Source organism: Nymphaea colorata, chromosome 12, assembly GCF_008831285.2.
Source record: "Nymphaea colorata isolate Beijing-Zhang1983 chromosome 12, ASM883128v2, whole genome shotgun sequence".
In the NCBI taxonomy this organism is placed as follows: Eukaryota; Viridiplantae; Streptophyta; class Magnoliopsida; order Nymphaeales; family Nymphaeaceae; genus Nymphaea; species Nymphaea colorata.
The window spans coordinates 13,019,641-13,037,959 of record NC_045149.1 but is presented as its reverse complement, the minus strand read 5'-3'; the positions used below and the strand labels follow the sequence as shown (position 1 = coordinate 13,037,959).

Sequence of the window (18,319 nt, the reverse complement as noted above, 5' to 3'; positions counted from 1 at the left end):
CCTGAGTCCAATTTACGACTGTGACAAGGTAGAAATGCATTTCAGGCACTTAAGAGACATAGTCTTGCTTGAATCATATATCTAGTGAGGCAGGTCGTGGTCACATAGACAAGTAATGCTGGATCATAGACCATGGACTTGAGCCAGCCATTGTGGGTTGGGATCTGCCGTTTAATTGGGATAAATGAAAACTAGGCCATAGCTTATGCATCAGGTGTACATTTTAAACAAAGATAATTAGTGTGCAATTAACTAGTTAAGAAAGAAAAATGGTTTGTTGAAGTTATAGAATACGGGTTTGCCTCAGCCTCTCAGGATTAACCCCTGACTATTATTGACAAAAAATATTTATGACACTCATTATCGCAAATATGAAATATCATTCATGGCAAGGTTTTTCTTGGATATTTTTCAATAAAGTTGTTTTTATTGAAAAAATCTTGGGCAAACACTAAGTCACATGAGTGTGCCAAAAGTGGCGACGCACCCGAACCAGGTGCAGGTGTGGGTGCAAATGCAATTGTGCCCCGACATGGTATCGGACTTGATCAAACAGAGCCGGGTGCTCCTAACTGCACCCACTCTTTTTTTTTTTTTCTCGCATCTTTTCCCTTATCCTTCTCCTCCCCCCTTTTCCCCTCTTACTTGGCTTCTCTCTCTCTCTCTCTCTCTCTTTTAAGGGAGTGAGTCCTTTTCAAAGGGCGAGAATCTTGAAGTCTTTTTTAAAAAACATCAAATTTTATTGGTCTACATTTTAATTTTTTTAATGAAGGTTACAAGTCTGGGCATCCTTCTTAAAGGACTAAGACTGTTGACTATTCTCTTTTACACCTTGTTTGGATGGAGGAGAGGGAGGGAAAGGAATGGAAATGATAGGCAGTACTCTGTTTGGACGATCAATTAAACAAGAGGGAAGGAAAGGAATGTTAAAAATTGTGTTTGGATGTGATGGGAAGGAAAGAAAAAGAAAAAGAAAGGATCTCTTAATGTATTTCCAATCCTTCCAAAAATGGAGATTGGAAAGGAAAGGGAAAGTGTTTCATCTTCTTACCAAAATTGCCCTCCAACAATATCATCGGGCTGGAAGCTCTCTCTCTCTCCCTCTCTCTCAAAACGACCCGACCCCTCTCCTCTATTGTTGTTAGAAAGACTCAATCCGTCTACCTGCTCTGCCATAGGCAGCAAGCTGCTGACAGTAGAGCAGCTATCAACTGAAGAGGAGGAGAGTGCCCAGCCCTTCCCCTGTGGTTGGCAGCTGGAGTGTTGAGAGGCTTGGGCCCTCTCCTCCTCTTTAGTCGACAGGGGAGGGCTCGTCCCTCCTTCTTCTGTTGATGGTAGAGCAGGGGAACAGGGCCTGGCCCCTCCCGTTTGCCAATGGACTTTATTTTTTATTTTTAATCAATTTATTTTTTACTGAACCTTACTGTAAGGTATCAATACTAACATATAAATAAAATATTTTAAGCTAATGCGATCATGGCTTTATAGTTTATATAAGTAATATTCAATGCTAACATATGAGTGAAATATTTTAAAGAATGGGACCATGTTTAAAATTTTTTAAATATTTTAACATTGTAATTGGTCATCCAAACAGGGCGTTAAGAAGACAACCACGCCTCTCATCCTTTTATTATTTTACTGAATCAAACTTTGAATTCTGCATGAGATTAAGGAAACCTTGACAAAAAAAATTAAAATATATGGACAAATAAAATTACTTATAATAACAGAGTATATATATATAGCCGCACCTGCACCCAAAATGTTTTTGGAACTTGCTACATACCGCACCATCACCCACAACTATATGACAGGAAGTCACAACAACTTTTTTTAAAAAAATGAAAATTTTCTAAAAATAAGGTAAAAGTAAAATAAATGAGAAGCTAATAAGACATAAAAAAAAACTAGATAAAGTGATAAAAATAATGTTTTAATTATGACCAGTAATTTACTTTTAAGTTTAAATTTGAACCCATGCTGATATTAAGGTTAAAAAAGAAAAAAAAAACACTAACTTTTTTCACTTTTTTTGTAAGTGATACCTCACAATTTTTTCATTTTTTTCTCATTCTTTCGTTAATATTGTGATATTTTCAAAAGCAGCGGACTGTTAGTCAAATACAACAACGCTCATAGCCTCAAGTTCATGCACATAAAAGCATGTAGATAAGGGCTAGTTGTCCTCATGGTCACATAGGTGGTTATACGGAAGACTCAGAAAGATTTTCTTCAGGAGCTTTTTTCCATGATGTGAATATTCTCTCACTAAATGTATTGTAAACATCTCAGAAGTTCTAAAACTTGAAAATGAATGAAAAAGGTCATGAGAGAATAAGTTTTATAATACTTAAATGAAGAAACATAAATAAATAAGTAGATAGACTCTTTGAAAACACAAAAGAAACAAAACGAAAAATTTAACATGCTTAAAAATATACGAAAAGCAACTCTTATGAAAGATTCTGGACGATATCGGGAATATCATGAAACAATAACGCAATAATATCACACCATTTTCACTTTGGTAATATTTTGAAAATTTTAGGATATATTAACAATATTATCAGCTAGCTTAACAATGCAATGAAATTGGGATATCTTTAAAATATCAAAAATATTAGTGACTTTGGTTTTCAGCAGGACTCAGCATGATGTTGACCATGCTATGAATTTGTCTAAGAATAATTTTATTAACATGGAGCACGAGCTAATGTCATAAGATAGACAAGTACAATAAATACAGGAAGCTTGTGACTTTTTTAGCTGTCATATAGGCATGGATATGTGTAAGACAAATCACTCTGATAATTTTGGCATGAAGCATCAGTTTTCTAGAACAAGGATATAGGGGGGAAAACGTTGACAAGCTGCCCATATACATATAAGCGTAGTTTCTAATGGAAATTAATGAAGCATGAATATTATCAGAAACAAAAATTCAAGAACGCCAGTTATACGTTTTTGCAGTAAATAAATAACAATTCCTAAATTCTCAAGTTTTTATTAGGAAAGTATTTCCCAAACATTAACAAATCCCAAATAGACCCATTGTCATAAATCATTCTTAAGTTTTTATTAGGAAGGTATTTCCCAAACATTAACCCCGAAAATTTGTTTAAACATATCTACAAAATGATAAATTTTTTAAAGAAACCAAACAAGTATGTCAAAATAGTTTTGAAAAATTTCATGAAAAATATCATGATTTTCTCATTGTGGCAATATTTCAAATATCATGACTTTTAGCTATTTTATTTTTTCTTCATTGTTCTTTTTCTAGTGTGATATTTCCACTTTGTCAGCTGCCCAGGATTAGCAAGAATGTCAATTGCCGAAACAATCTCTTATTAGAAGGATTAAAAATTGAAGCATGCAAGCAAGCACAGAAGAAAATCCTCTTGTAGAAAAGCACAACGTCATTCTCTAGCATGATCATACTATGCCAGCTCCCATAAACTACACTTCCACTCTAACTAGAACAAATAAAACCTAGTCCTATCTTGGATGAGCAAGTAAAAATAGCGCCTACAGAACATAAATTCAAGAAAAGAAATATGCTCAAACAGCCAAGAATAAATCAGACAAAAAGAAAGCAAACACACATTTTTTTCCAACCAGTGACATGAAGGTATGGAGATTACCATCTCATCACACCAAGGAGCCAGGATCATCTTCTTTGCCGCAAGAGCATCCATAAATTCTTCCCAGGTCCTTACGACCACTATACAAGCATCTCTTTTCTGCTTTGCTGTCTGATACATGCTCTGTTGAATGTCATCCAATATTGTTCCGACATCCTCCACTAATTTATGCCTTGGTACATCCATTTTTGCTGACGTGTCACGGCGCACAGCACGGACCTGGATGTCAGTTATCTATACTGTAAGGTCCCTCCAACACATTAATAGAAAAGGGTGCACGACAAAAGTTCTGGCCACTAACAAATATCTGACAATGATGTACTACTCATTCTGAAAATCGAAAAGACAAAACTGTAATAACCAACAATTTTTTGCAGGGCTTATGATCGATGGATTATTCTTTAGTGAAAGCTGTTAAGTCTCTCCATACATTTAGTATAAGGAATTAGATCATCAGTATCAAGTTCTACAAACCAACTCAGCAAGTCCAGGCATAAGTTTATCAACAATTTCTAACCTATTAGTTATCGACTTGCTCAATATAGTATTGTTTTCAAATTGCATCCACAGATTCATTTGGAACCTAGGCTTCTGAGCTCCACCATTTCTTAGTATAGGCCTGTTTCAAGCAATCTCCATTCATGCATCTTGTACATAACAAGTATCAAGGAGGAACAGTAAATATGCAGATAAATTTCCAAATCATTAAAAACATCAAACCCATGTAAATTTAGACCATAGTCACTAGTAATGTTCTCAACAAGTTTTTCTTCAAGAATATTTTCAAGTTTTGGTGCTTCTCAGGAAGATCATGGAAGTTTCAAAAGTGGAAACCATAAAGAACAAAAAAAGAATTGTGGTGCAATAACTTGCCCAGTATTTTTCTTGATAACATCAAGAAACAATATAAAAACCACATGCTCAAAAATAGGGGAAATTGGAGTTCTGAAGTTCCAGGAAAATATTGGGAGCACCTTGCGAATAATTTTGCAATTTTTTTCATTTTGGGCGATATTCCGAAAAAAAGATAATGTTTTTTTAGCATCTAACTTTTATATTTTACACCTGTAAAACAGGAATAACTAGCGGGACATTTAGAAATAACTAAAGATACCTGCAAGTATGGTATGGTAATTCTTATAATTTTAACAAGATAAAAAACAGTGCTTAAGCTTTGCCCAGGGTAGTATATGAGCATAATCCTAGTCAAACTTTCCGCAATGACCCTGTTCATTTCCAAAGGAACAAAAAGAGGTGAAAGATTCGAGGTTCATATAGCCAAAGAAAAAGAAGGAATTGCAGACTGTGAATACTGTTTCAGATATCAGCCTGTACATATGCAACTTCTGTGACTCTGCATGCCAGTAAGCCTGGGAGGACACCCCATCTGAACAAGTTGACTGCAAAAAACCAATTCCGTTTGCACTACTGTTTCTTGTAGTTATACAACTGAATAAAGCTCTGCCACCTGTTGACATGGGTGCCGGAAACAGCTTGGACATTGCTGACTAATTTTCGTATTTTTTTAGTATATTTTGTTATTTTTTGTATAGTAATATGTTATGAATATAAACAGTGAATGTGAATATTATGTGCAAAATAATTCAAAGAAGGGAGCACAGCAGGGAGGGTCCTTTTATATATATATATATATATATATATATATATATATATATATAGCTTCTCTGCACCCATGTTTTTCTAGAATGCTTCACACTGGAGTCTGCACCCACACTCATGTCCATGCTCATGTGACAGGAAAGTAACATGTCGAGAAAAGGAAAAAAAACGTGCATGCATGATGCATGTGCAACTTCTGGATGATTATTAAATGCAAGATGTTCAAAACGTTAAATCATGTGCTTGCATACGTTGTAAGCTCTGTAACATGCCTAAATTAAATAACAAAAGAATGTAAGATCTAAAGCAATGATGACTGATGAGCTTCCTGACATTAAAAACTGAACAACACTGCTATTGTGGCACTGCTTATGCATAATCAACAACAATGAGAAAAAGGAGAGAAAAAGAGATTTTGGACCTTTGGTGCATCCTTTTAGTACCTGATTGTTAGCCAAGTCTCTGGGCCCAATTTCAATCCTCAGAGGAACACCTTTCATTTCCCATTGCGAATACTTCCAACCAGGTGAATAATTCTCTCGAAGATCCGCTTCAGCGCGGAAGCCTGCTGCTCTTAGCGCTGCCACAGTCTCGGAGCATGCATCCAAGATCCCCTGTGTATCTGCATCCTTGTAGGGAACAGGAATCACAATAACCTGTAATGATGCGACTTTAGGTGGCAAAACCAAGCCCTTGTCATCTCCATGGACCATAATCATCACGCCAATCTGGTAAAACAATGTTAGAAGTATCATTAGATGCAAAACGTTACATGAATAGTAGCCTTGAAATGTCTAACTTTACATGATTGATAAATATAGTAAACCATATCCATCTACGGAAGAATACAAGAATTAACCATCGTTAAACTGCTTACTGAAAATTTAAAGAAAAGAAACTCACTAAACAACACTAGATTTATTACAAGCAATGTAACTCGTTTGGGTTCAAATTAAGATACATAGAACTGAGAACATTCTTTAATTACTAACAATCATGAAAAGCTACAAAAATGAATGTACAGAATCACGAAAAAATGAAAAAAATGTTCCCCATGAAAAAACATAAATTGCATTAACACAAGTTACACAAGCAGCTAGGAAGTTACAAACATAAAACGGATTTAACAGAAATATAATAATCAAACTGCACCAATAAATGAACTAGTGTTATAATGCATCTAAAAGCAAATTTAAGTATGTAATTCTAAAAAAATTCAGTTCCCAAAAGCAAAGACCTTAGACAAACCAAAGTAAGAGGTAAACAAAAAAGAAGAACGACTTCAATAGGTTCTTCACCCTTCAGTTCCATTAGGTTCCCCTGCTTCATTAGGTTCTCTTGCTTCGCCAAGTTCTTCATGCGGTTGTCCTACAGTCCTTGCTTCACCAAATTCTTCATGTGGTTGTCATACAGCCTATGCTTGGAAGGGCATCACTCCTGTTTTCAACACATTTGGACATCAATGTGGTGCAGGACATAGACAGTTGATACCCCATCGTGGATTGGAGACCCCTTGAAGCCTGGCATTCTCAACAAGAGGCTCTCCCAGCGGAGGCCCACCAAAATCCTCTACATTGTCATTCTTTCGGGACGAAGAAGATCGCACCCATTGGCCTCAAGTGTGCTCAAGACCATTCAATGGCTGACATACTCACTACCATATCCAGAACCTAAGTCCCAACCACTACCTCACTACCATAGCCGAGACCTTCCACTCGAAACTCTCTGATGTCGCCGAGTCTACATTGGTCATCCTTGGCAAACTTATGTGGCTGCACTTGTGAAACCTTTCAGCAGACTGCTGAACTCTGTCGACCACAAGGGCCGCCTTGTTGAGACTTGCTTGACTACACACTGTCATCCTATGCCACATGGGCCACGCACGATGAAAGCCCAGCCGTGCACACCATAGCTTGCAGCCATGCTCTACCAGTTGGTTAAGAACCTTCCAGACTTTCGATAGCCCAAGCTGCCCTTTATGCAACTGGCACCCCCGAGGAGCGTAAGGCCTTTGGCATCACGCTGCCAAGGAGGAGAATCCCTGCCTAACACTAGTCTGGCATGTGAACCATTCATTTTTAGTTGCCATTGTCCGAGTCCCCAACCAAGGTAAGTAATCTAGCTCCTATTCAAATGGTTTGGCTTGTGTCTTGCTCTAGCTGTCACACCCTGACCTTTTGACACTCAAAACATTTTTTTTTCAAAAAAAACATCAAGTATCGAGGTGCGACTACACAACAATTTCAAAAGAGATGAGCCAAACAATGCAAAACAATGGGCAAGCTTTCCATTAAATAAGAATTTCAGTTCATCTGTACAATGACAAAAATGCCCAACTCACAACATTGATGCCTAACAAAAATAAGGCATCAATACAACCAAAACAAGACGCGCAAGCGCTACAATTGACCCAAAACCTCCCCAGTAGGACGTGAGTGAAGCCATCTGCTCAACCTGTTGCCCCGGGTCCGCCAAAACCTGAAAAAGGAAACAACTGAAGGCTTAGCCTTCGCAGTATGGCAACAAGTCAGGAAAAGTCCAAACCCTCTTAGGTAGGGCTCAAATATACGAGCAAACATCAGAACAGTCTATCATCATGTCGAGTCAGGGCACGACATGCAAAGGCCACTCAATGGCCACAGTCACACAATTTCAGATCACATGCAAGACATGCTTAAACATGTCATTTCATTCACAATCGCATTCTTCTCATTTATTTTAACTATGAAACAATTTACTATCATGTTGTGATAGGGCACACATTCACATAACTTATAAAGGAGCCCTCACCTATACCTCAACATGCAAAGGCCACACACAAAGGCCGCAATACCACATTCAATAACCACATGCAATGCAGAAATAAAGCATTGTTCTCATTCACACTTCATTCATACTCACATCATTCATATACATTTCATTTCTATGCTTTCATTTTCATTAACTTCAGCGAATTGACAGTTCCCGTGGGTGCAAACACAGGCACGTGCACACCGCGGGCGGCCTACAGCCGAGAGACAACCCTCGTGGTGGCCCAGAACAGTATGGATCCATCCATCCGCTGCAGCAGTAGAGCACTCATCCATGGATGTGTGAATTCCACGAAGAGATACTCAGCCCTCCCTAGGACACCCAGGTTGGGAAGGCGGAAGCCCACGCTCCAAGCACGTCACACAACAGTACCCTGGGCCTTGCACCGCCTGCGTTCCGAACAGGCGAGACCAATGGCGAAGGCGGGACAACTCCCAAACACATAGCCACATCCCACTGGCCTCTCATCTCTTATTCTTTCATTCTTACAATTATCCTTGCACAAACACAATTAACTGGCTAGCTCATGAGGTTGGTTCACTTCACGAGTGGACTCACACCTCCAATTGCCTCCACACGAGGGCTACACATAACAACAACAGTTTTGGCTAGCTGTCTCAACAATATGGGTACAACTACCCTCTGTTCAATCATTTGCATCATTGCCCGCGGCAATGTGTATTCAACAAACACAACATTCATATTCATTATCACCATAATCACATCTTTGACAATAGTTATACGCGTTCCAAAGAAAAATATACAAGAAATAGGCTCAATTACGCCTTGCTCACCCCAAATCAAGAGTCTAGACTGTTGCAATCCTTCCGACAGCCACCTCAAGCGTTCAATCGAACCCCAAACGGCAAAAATCGTGCCAAGTCGCCACCACCAACACCACCTAATCGCTGATATGAGGGGAAGAACACGTTCCCCAAGCTGGAATCCTATCAAATAGTGATGAAATCAATGAGGAAGAGTGCTCGGTTGGGGAAAAGGGGGAAACAAATAGAAAAATGGGGAGAGAGAGATCACGTAGGGAGCGTGTGGGCAGGGAGAGGCGCTGACAGAGGGGGACAGACAGAGAGGGTTCGGACAGAAATGGGAAAACGGCAGAGGGGGTGAGTGCGTGAGAAGGGAGAAGAAAACGTGAGGGTGAGAGTGAGTGAGGAGAGGGACCGTGCGAGAGGGAGCTAACGGACAGGGAAAAGAGAGTGGCGAGAGAGAAAGAGAGAACGTGCGGCAGAGAGGGCAAGGGAGCATGGGGGTGGCGGAGAAGGGAAATAGCACGAGAGAGAGAGAGTTTACCCAAGCGCCGCCGCCGCAGCCGCCGCTGTCACCGCCGTTGCCGCTGCTCAAACCACCGCCTTCTTCTTCTCTGTGTTGCAGTCGTAGCTCAGGGAGAGTCGAAGAGGGGAAACGAGGGAGAAGAGGGAAAGACGAGGGAGGAGAGGGCAACGTCGGGACCCTCTTGCGCGTGGAGATCGGGTCTGGGTCTGGACCCGCTCCAACCCGACCTGAAACATGAAACGAGCGTTACACTAGCCACCCCCTACTTGCTGCACACCCATGCCCTTGTGATTGATGTCATGCAAGCCGCTCAACACCCAACACTTTCAGCAGCATGAGATCCTCGGCAGGGCAGAACCAATATTTTTTTCAGGGGTGGGCCGAACAGTCCAACCACTAGAGTCGGGCAGGCCAAACTGAATCCGAGTCCAAATAATACATGGCGCAACTAAAAATTTTTAATTTTTTCAATGTATTTCTTTTTCAATTTGTTGGGGTGGGGCCATGGCCAAGGCGCTCTCAGCCAGCACTCACTAACGTGAGCCCAGACTTCAGGTAGGTCTCGCATGGTAAAGTGATCGCTGAAGGTGCTCAGCCTTGGCCAACCTAAGCAATAGTGCAAGCCATGCTCGACTGCTTTCACTTGGACTCGACTGAGTGCAGTGAACTAGGCTACCTCGACCAACAATTGTTGTCCCGTTGGCCTCCGCCCCTAGCCAATGCATCCACTCAACAACCTCAACTAAGGACACTTAGGTGCAGCTACAAAGGGCTACCTTGGCCCAGACGAACTCCAGCCTAGCTCACGATTGTTGCCCAACCAAAATTAGCCGACAACCACTTAGGTTAATAGTGATTCCCTTCGGCCAGCCTAGTTGTGCCAGGTTTTCTAGGACCATGCCCTACCAACCCCACTTCTTGGAGGATTCTTGACCTAGTTCTAGGTTCAACCATCTTAGGCATTGTCACCCGGCTACGACACGCAACTGCTAATTGTCGACCATAGTAAAGCTCGGCCTAGCCATGTCTCTCCTTTATTCTCCTCATTTCCTACCTCTCCCCTCTTGTTGGTTTGGTCGCATGCATTAGCATTCCACAGACCTAGTCAGGAAGTGGTTCCATAGTAAGGTGAAGAATAGACTAGAGGGCGAAGTATGATGTGTCTCTGTCCAAACAAGCGATCCTTGTTTTATTTGTGTGTGAACATAGACACAACCTAGGATCTTAGAGTTAGCCGAGCAAGTCAACACCAGGTTACATAGATAAGAATGCAGAAACAATGTACATAATATATGTCATTTTACTTTTTTGTAGACAATGATAGAACTAAATACGTATAATAGCTTCCAGTTCAGTTCATTGTTACAATTATCGCATATTAATTGAAAAAATAATGCGATAAATACACCAAAACGGAACAGCTGAATTAAAATGGCAATAAGACGTTTTTTTTTTTAAGAAAACATCAGAAAATAAAAAAAATGGAAAAGATGCTCATTATATGCATTCTTTTCACGTTTTTTTAATTGCCGCAAGCTTTCTTTATTTAAATGTGGGTTTTGCTTTTAAAAAATCGCAGAACATGTAATATTAAAGAAAAGTTGGGCATTTTTGAACTTTCCCTTCCCTTTTAATTGCAAAAAAAAAACTTTAGGTTAGAAAAAGAGGGTTAAGCTAAAAAGAGGACTTTATGCATTGAAGCCTTTCATCACACGAGAGGTGAGACTGTGAGAAGCATGTTGAACGGTTGAAGCTTGCGAGCGTCCACGAGAGTCGTCGGAAACTGCTAGCATCCAGGGAGTCACTAAAAAGTTGTCCAATGCTCTACATCATCAGCAACTTGAGCCATGAGATGAGACCGTAAGAGCTATTTCAATGGTAATGTAGTTTTTTCATGATTTCATCAAGGAACCATCAAGAATGAGGGTTTCGGTGAAGTCTACGACTCTATTATCAACAGTTTTTGGTATTCAATTCTTTGTAAACAGATTTTGATGTGTTTTATTAATCTAATATACTGCTGGATGTTCTAGATTTTTTTTATTATGTTCATAACTTGATTTTCATCACTTTGACAGTTCAACTATTCATTTTTGACATTTTGTTGTGGCGATGATTTTATTCAATATTTATTGTTATAGTTAGTTCATTAACTTCATTTTACTCATGTTAATTTTGTTCAAGATTTTATTCAATATTTGTTGTTAACAGTTGTTTTTATGAGCCTCTACACATGCGTAAGCACATGTGTTCTACTGGTTTTGTTCTTGTTTTAATGATTTATAAATTGCAGACATATATTCACTGTTTAGACTTCTGAGTTCATCACTTTATTGATGCATTCCTCATATTGCACAAGTAAGCTATTGTTCCTGTTTTAGTCATTCATCCATAATAATCTATATACCAGCAAACAAGGTTCCTTGATTCTTTCTTGTTTTGCTAACTTGTTGACTGGTTTAGGTGCTCGTCCTACCGAATACTTTGTTGAACTAAGAATCCAAGATTTAAGAGGAAGCACAAAGTACAACAAGGGGCTATTCACTATGTGTTATTGCAGGCTTTAAATTTTTAATCATGCCTAAAAGCTGTCACATAGGTATGGGTACGGGTGCTGGTGCGGGTACCGATGCGGGTACGGGTACTGACCATTTTAAAAAAACTTGGGTGTGGAGGTACGACCATATATATATATAAACAATAAGAAATACTTAGAAAATATGTATCAAAATAAAGAATATACATCAACATAAACAAATAAATAACATAGAAAATATATATCAACGGTTCTTGCAGCAGTGTGTTTAAGAAACCTATGAAAAACTTTAAACATATGGACAACCAAGCAGCCCCTTAGTCAAATATGAATATCAATCGAATTTTCACATCCAAAGAATAGAATAAAAAGTAAGGTGGAAAAAATTAAATCAAAGTAAAAATAAACAGTTTGGATCTATAGGTACCCAAGTGTCAAAGTACCCATTTTGGGTACGGGTACGTGGACCTTACTGAAGTACCCATGTGACTTAGCCTAAAAGCAAAGACATATTCTGGAAACATGAAGAATTAAATGAAGGAAAATTGGTTTGCAAGTTTTTGTGGAGAACAATATGCAGGAAGAATCACCTGAGTATATCATTTATCAAGACTTCAACGTCAGGATGTTGCTATATGTCATAATGTGCCGGAAAATATCAAGCAAATGGCACTTAAAGATTGTAGGGATCTTAATGAGAGGCCTACCGAAAAGGAAAAAATGCAAAGCTACCCAATGAATTCAAGTGGAAGTGGAGCACATTTAGGTTCTTCCGGTTCAAACTTGTTCAATAAAGGAAAAGGACAACATCAAACAATTTCAAGCATGTTCAGAAAGCAAGAAAATGAGCAGATTGCCAGCTCCTTTTTCAAGCTATAGCCATGAACAATCTACCATTCAACTTGCTTTGATCCATTGATTTTAAAAATTTTGTTGACATTGCTTCGCACCATTGCCCAGGATACTTTCCACCAAGCAGTTAAACAAGAAGAACGAGGCGACTAGATGATGCAAGGGAAGATGTGAAAGCATATATTGGAAAAATGAAAGCTACATGGTCACAGTATTGGTGAACTATAATCTTGGAAGGATACAATTAGAAGTAGATCATACATAAATTTGCTAGTAAGCTATCCAACAAGTATGATATTTTGGGAAGCAAAACGTATAGAAAAAGGTGCTAAATATACAGAACTTATAATTGAATTTTTATCTTCAACTATTGAGGAAATAGGGACAAAAAACGTTATATAGATTGTGACAGCCAATGGAAGCAATTACAGAAGGGCAAAACTTATCCTTGAAAAAAGGTATTCAAATATTTTTACTACATCCTGTGCTGCTCAATCTTGTGCTGCTCATTGGATGGACTTAATGCTCAAAGATATTGATCCTTTGGGAAATGTCTATCATGAGAAAAGCTAAACAAATTGTAAAATTCATATGGAATAAACCGCAGACTTAGATATAATGAGAACTTATACAAATGGAAAAAAGTTGAAAAGCCCGATGCAACAAGGTTTACTTCTCATTCATATTTTAAAACAGGAAGAAAATTTGAGGTCCATGGTTGCGTCTAGTGAATGGAGACATGTAGAAGAATTGGAAAAAGATGATGCAAAAGAGGTTACATGTCTTATTCAAAAAAAAGATTTTTGGAATATGGAAAAAGAAATAATCATGTTTGTTGAACAATTGGAAAAGTATTGAAAATATTAGATGGAGGAGCCACTATAGGATATTGGTATGAGGCACTTGATAAAGCTAAAGAAGCTACAAAGACTGCAAGTAAGGACAAAAATGAAAAATATATGCCGTATTGGAAAATAATTGATAGGAGATGGAACTGCAACTTGCACGATCCAATACATGCTACAGCTGCTTATCTAAATCCTCATTTATTTTGGAATATATTAGTAAAAATGAATGAAGAAGTTCGTGAAAGTTTGGAGTTGGACATAGTGACAAAAACTTATTCCACATGAGAATTACTTTGAAACAGCTAATAAGCTGGTCAAATATCATAATAAAATTAGGGTGCATTTGATGCTGCTAACACGAAGAAAAGAAACAATCTTGCACCATTTAGATTAACAAATTTTGACTTTATTAGAATGAACACGCATTTGCAAAGCATGACTCCAAAATTGAAGAAGACCAATGCAAATTCTATCTACTTGGAACATGTGAACCCACTTTCTGAAGACGAAAATTTAAATACAAAGATAAAGAAACTTGTCTTCAGATTCAAAAGAAAAAAATAGAGATGAAAATGGAAGACAAAGATGAAAGAACTACAAAACGGATAACAAATGAAGAAGATGACTCCACTTCAATGGATGAAAACTAAGACGTGTTTTTTTCTTTTTTTAAGTGAAGATTGACTTCATTTGTATTGTAAAGCCAAGAAGGCTACAAACTGTTGTTAGTTATGTATTTGTGAGACTATTATTTTTCCTTTCCTAAATTTCATTTGTTGTTTATCTAGTCATTTTTCAATGTTTTTTATTAATTTCCCGTTTATTTAATTTTTACCTAATTTTTTTAATTTTTTTTTTAATTTGTCGAGATTTTCTTGAGATTTACAACTTCGTTGCATTATACCTGGGAAATTCTTCGCCATATAACACCCGTAGATGATATATGTGGCAATGGTTCAGATCTACTTGATATTTAAAAGTCAATTTAAGAACCAACCTTTTGAAAATCATTATATAAGCTTAACACATTCAATTATACAAATAAGAGAATAACTTTTACAAAGCCATTGTTTTGCCTGTCAGAAGTACAAAAAGTACTACTACTTTGGAAAACCTTTATTTACTTCATATGTTATCAACTTGTCTTTCAAAATTAATAATAAAAAAATTTATTTCTTGTTTTGTTATCATTTAAAATTTTAAATCAACAAACCACTACTTTTTATTCTACAGAATAAAATATAAATATACATAAATATGCTTCTAAGGAGAATCTGAACAATAATAAATCCTACATGCCATAATATTTCAATATTATCTGAAGAAATTTTTAAGAAGTAATAATGATAAATATACATGAATATAAAACACAAAAAATATAAAAATTACTAACACTGAAAACATAAATACCAAAAGTTTGAATACTGCATTAGTTTTCATGAAGTTGTAAAATATGCATATGTACATTATAGTATCATACAATATGTGATATTCATGCACGTTATAGCATGACATAATATGGCAAATTTTCTGTTTCATCCATTGACAATGAGTTTAAACTTGACCGCCTTACAGTTTGATCAGAAGTTTAAGCTCCTCTAGGTAAAATTTCTAGGTGCCACTGTGAAACACCAGGGCATTTCAGAAAAACCCTGAAAAATGAACCACATGTGACGAAAGATGCAAAAAGACTTATGATAGGAGAAAAGATGGCCAATCTTCTCCAGTGAACTGTAAAGAAGATTGCGAATCCGGATCATACAAAACTATTCAGAAATCAATGGAGTTCCAGTATACTAATAACATAGCTGGTGGAAACATATTCACTGAAAGTACGTGAATACACAGCACTAAAAATCTAATTCTAGATTGCCAAATTCTAAAGCAGAGGGAAGCAACTTCAAAAAGAGAACATTTTCAGCTACGCTATAAAGCTAACATCCTGTACCACAGCAGCATATGCAGGGCCAGGAATCAGATACAGCATAGTTGAAATACAATCCTAACCCAGAAGAAATAAAAACATTTCAAATTTTACTAAGGTAATGGAAACAGAGAAATTTAACAGTATTAGTAGCAGCAGTTCTATCAGGAGGCCACATGGAAGAAATCACAATCATCATCAGCTTAATTATGTTATGCACACAACCAGAGGAAATGATGCACGCTCTTAAGCTACTACAAGACCAAATAAATTAGCCTAACAGTAACCAGCAACAGCAGTCACATGAAACAGAAAATTTGATTGAACTGTAAAATCAACATACATAAGGAATATCAAGAAAAACAAAAAACATTACCGAACGAGTAGTGTAAGCCCAAGAATTCTGCCAGACCATCCCCTTTTCTCCCTTCTCATTCTCAAAATTAATTTCAAACATCTTAGCAAAATTTTGACCAAGACAATGTGAAGTAGCTCCTTGTATACCACGACCAGTATTGGGGACAAATGCCTAAAAGTAAAAAATAATAAGCTCACAAGTCACAATCAGCAAACTATAAGGTACTCTGAAACAAAAAAGTGCTAGTTGCTGAATATTCAAATTTGGCACATAATTTTGATATCTAGAAACATGAGACATGATAAATTAATACCTCTACAGTTGTTGTATACAAGCCACCTGCAAATTTCTCTAACTCACTTTTTCTTCCCTTGATCACAGGCACTGCAAGGTATTCTTCATAAATTCTTCGGTACAATTCCAGTATTTGAAGAACCTGTAGAAAATAAATACACATAAATGAAGTTGCAAAAGCTAATATGAATCAAGTATGACGATGTATGACATTGCTCTAAAAAAAATTACATTAGCATTTCGTGACTAAGTCACACGGGTGGCGCACCTGCACTAGTCAAAGACACGTATCCCTTAATCTCTAATATGTTTACACTAGTTAGAAGTAGTTAGACAATGGTAAACGATTGTCACATATATCATGATATTTTCTAATAAAAATATTGCAAACAGAGAAAATTGAAAAAAAGACAAAACAAAAAAATATTTTGAAAATATTTCCATAAAAGTTACATGATATCATGATATTATCAAGATAATACATTTTTACACTTTGTTACATTTTTGATGTACTTAAAATTTTTTCCCATTCTCTGTTTACTTTTAATGTTTTAAGAGCTATTATAAAGCTTTATCAACATTTTTGTAAGAAAATTAATAAAAAATCACAAGTTCATATTTTTCTACATTGTTTTTCTTTCATATGCTTAAAAATTCCGAGTTCCTAACATTTTCCTCAGAATAATAACTTTCTGAAAGTACATGAGGAAAACCTTGTGATGATGAATATTGCAGGTTAGACAATGCTAAATGACTTAGGGGTGAATGGATCCAACCAGGTTTCAGGTGTCAAACTCAGTTTCCCAAAAACTTGGTTTAGAGGCAAAACCTGATTTCAAGGAAACCAAGTTTGCTTCTTTGTCATCAACACAACGTTAATTTATTACAAGACATGTTTCTGTAATTTTATCAAAATTTAGACATGCTACTGAAATTCATTAAAAATTTAAGCATGTATCCAAAATTTGGTTGTATTTTGAAAGAGATTTTCAAAAAAAAAAAGTTTCTAAAAGCTTTTGTAAATCATCTTATTGAAACTTTTGATAAAACTTTAGTGTGATTTTGAGAAATTCTATAGAAGAGCATATTTTCTATGAGTCTAATTAGATATCAGTAATCAAATTAGCGCAACCAAAATTTCATTCTTGGTTCCAGTAACATGTACATAGTTGAAGCAATTATATAAATGGATTCATGCTAAGTTTAAGTTAGTTTAGGTCAAATTTTAACCAGTTATCTTCATATGCAAATTCATAACTTAGGATCTAATAAAGTGTTCAAATCAGATATCATTTGTTAAATCAGATGCCTATACAAGCATTTTGAGGTTAAATCTAACTCAGATGTGAATCAAAACCCAATCTACATTTAGAGGAACAAGACCAAAACTTTACACTTATGTTGATGTAAATCAGGCCCAAAGAAACAACCTCTTCAAGTAATATCAGCCTTGAAGCTTTCACCAACAAGTCAATCTCACAAACCCTCAAACAAGAGGTGAAGAAGAACTTAAATTAATCACACAAAGAGATACAAGAAGTAGGCTAAAAAGCCATACCTAAAACAATGGGAGAGCTGCCCTATTTATAGAGGAGAGGGCCAAAGAGAAGAAGGAGGAGGCAGTCCCAACGGCTAGAAATCTAGCCGTTGGGACTAGTCTCCCTCTATGAAAAATAGAAAAAGGAGAGGGATAAAAGGGGAAAACAGAAAATAATACATAAAGAAAAAATACATAAAGAAAGTGAAAATTACATAGGTGTCCTAAGTACCCAAAATATAAAATATATATATATATATATAAAGCATATATTAGATGACTAATATATGTGATATATATAAATGTATATATGTATACATATGGGATACATACATTCTAACACCCCCCCTCAAACTTACGGTGTGATAACCGAAAGTTTGCCAAGGAGAAAATTAAATCTGGTAGCAACGAGAGCTTTAGTGAAGAAATCGCCAAGTTGATACTCTGATTGGACATAGGAGAGATCTATGTTTTTCTGAAGGAACTCTTCACGAACATAATGACAGTCCATCTCTATATGCTTTGTTCTTTCATGGAATGTGTGATTGCTAGCAATATAGATTGCACTTTTGTTGTCGCAACAAAGCTTGATAGGATTCGTA

The 18,319-nt window shown here is 36.9% G+C and overlaps 1 protein-coding gene across 1 annotated transcript in view; it reads right to left on the bottom strand.

The window, feature by feature from the left end:
* Positions 1-18,319, bottom strand: part of LOC116265642 (proline--tRNA ligase, cytoplasmic) — a 41,024-nt gene that overhangs the window by 3,200 nt on the left and 19,505 nt on the right. The window contains exons 7-10 of the mRNA XM_031646388.2: positions 16,200-16,322; positions 15,905-16,057; positions 5,711-5,995; positions 3,648-3,866 (exon numbers count right to left, since the gene is read on the bottom strand). Of these exons, the coding sequence (XP_031502248.1) occupies positions 3,648-3,866; positions 5,711-5,995; positions 15,905-16,057; positions 16,200-16,322 (780 nt within the window). The remainder of the gene's footprint in view (positions 1-3,647; positions 3,867-5,710; positions 5,996-15,904; positions 16,058-16,199; positions 16,323-18,319) is intronic.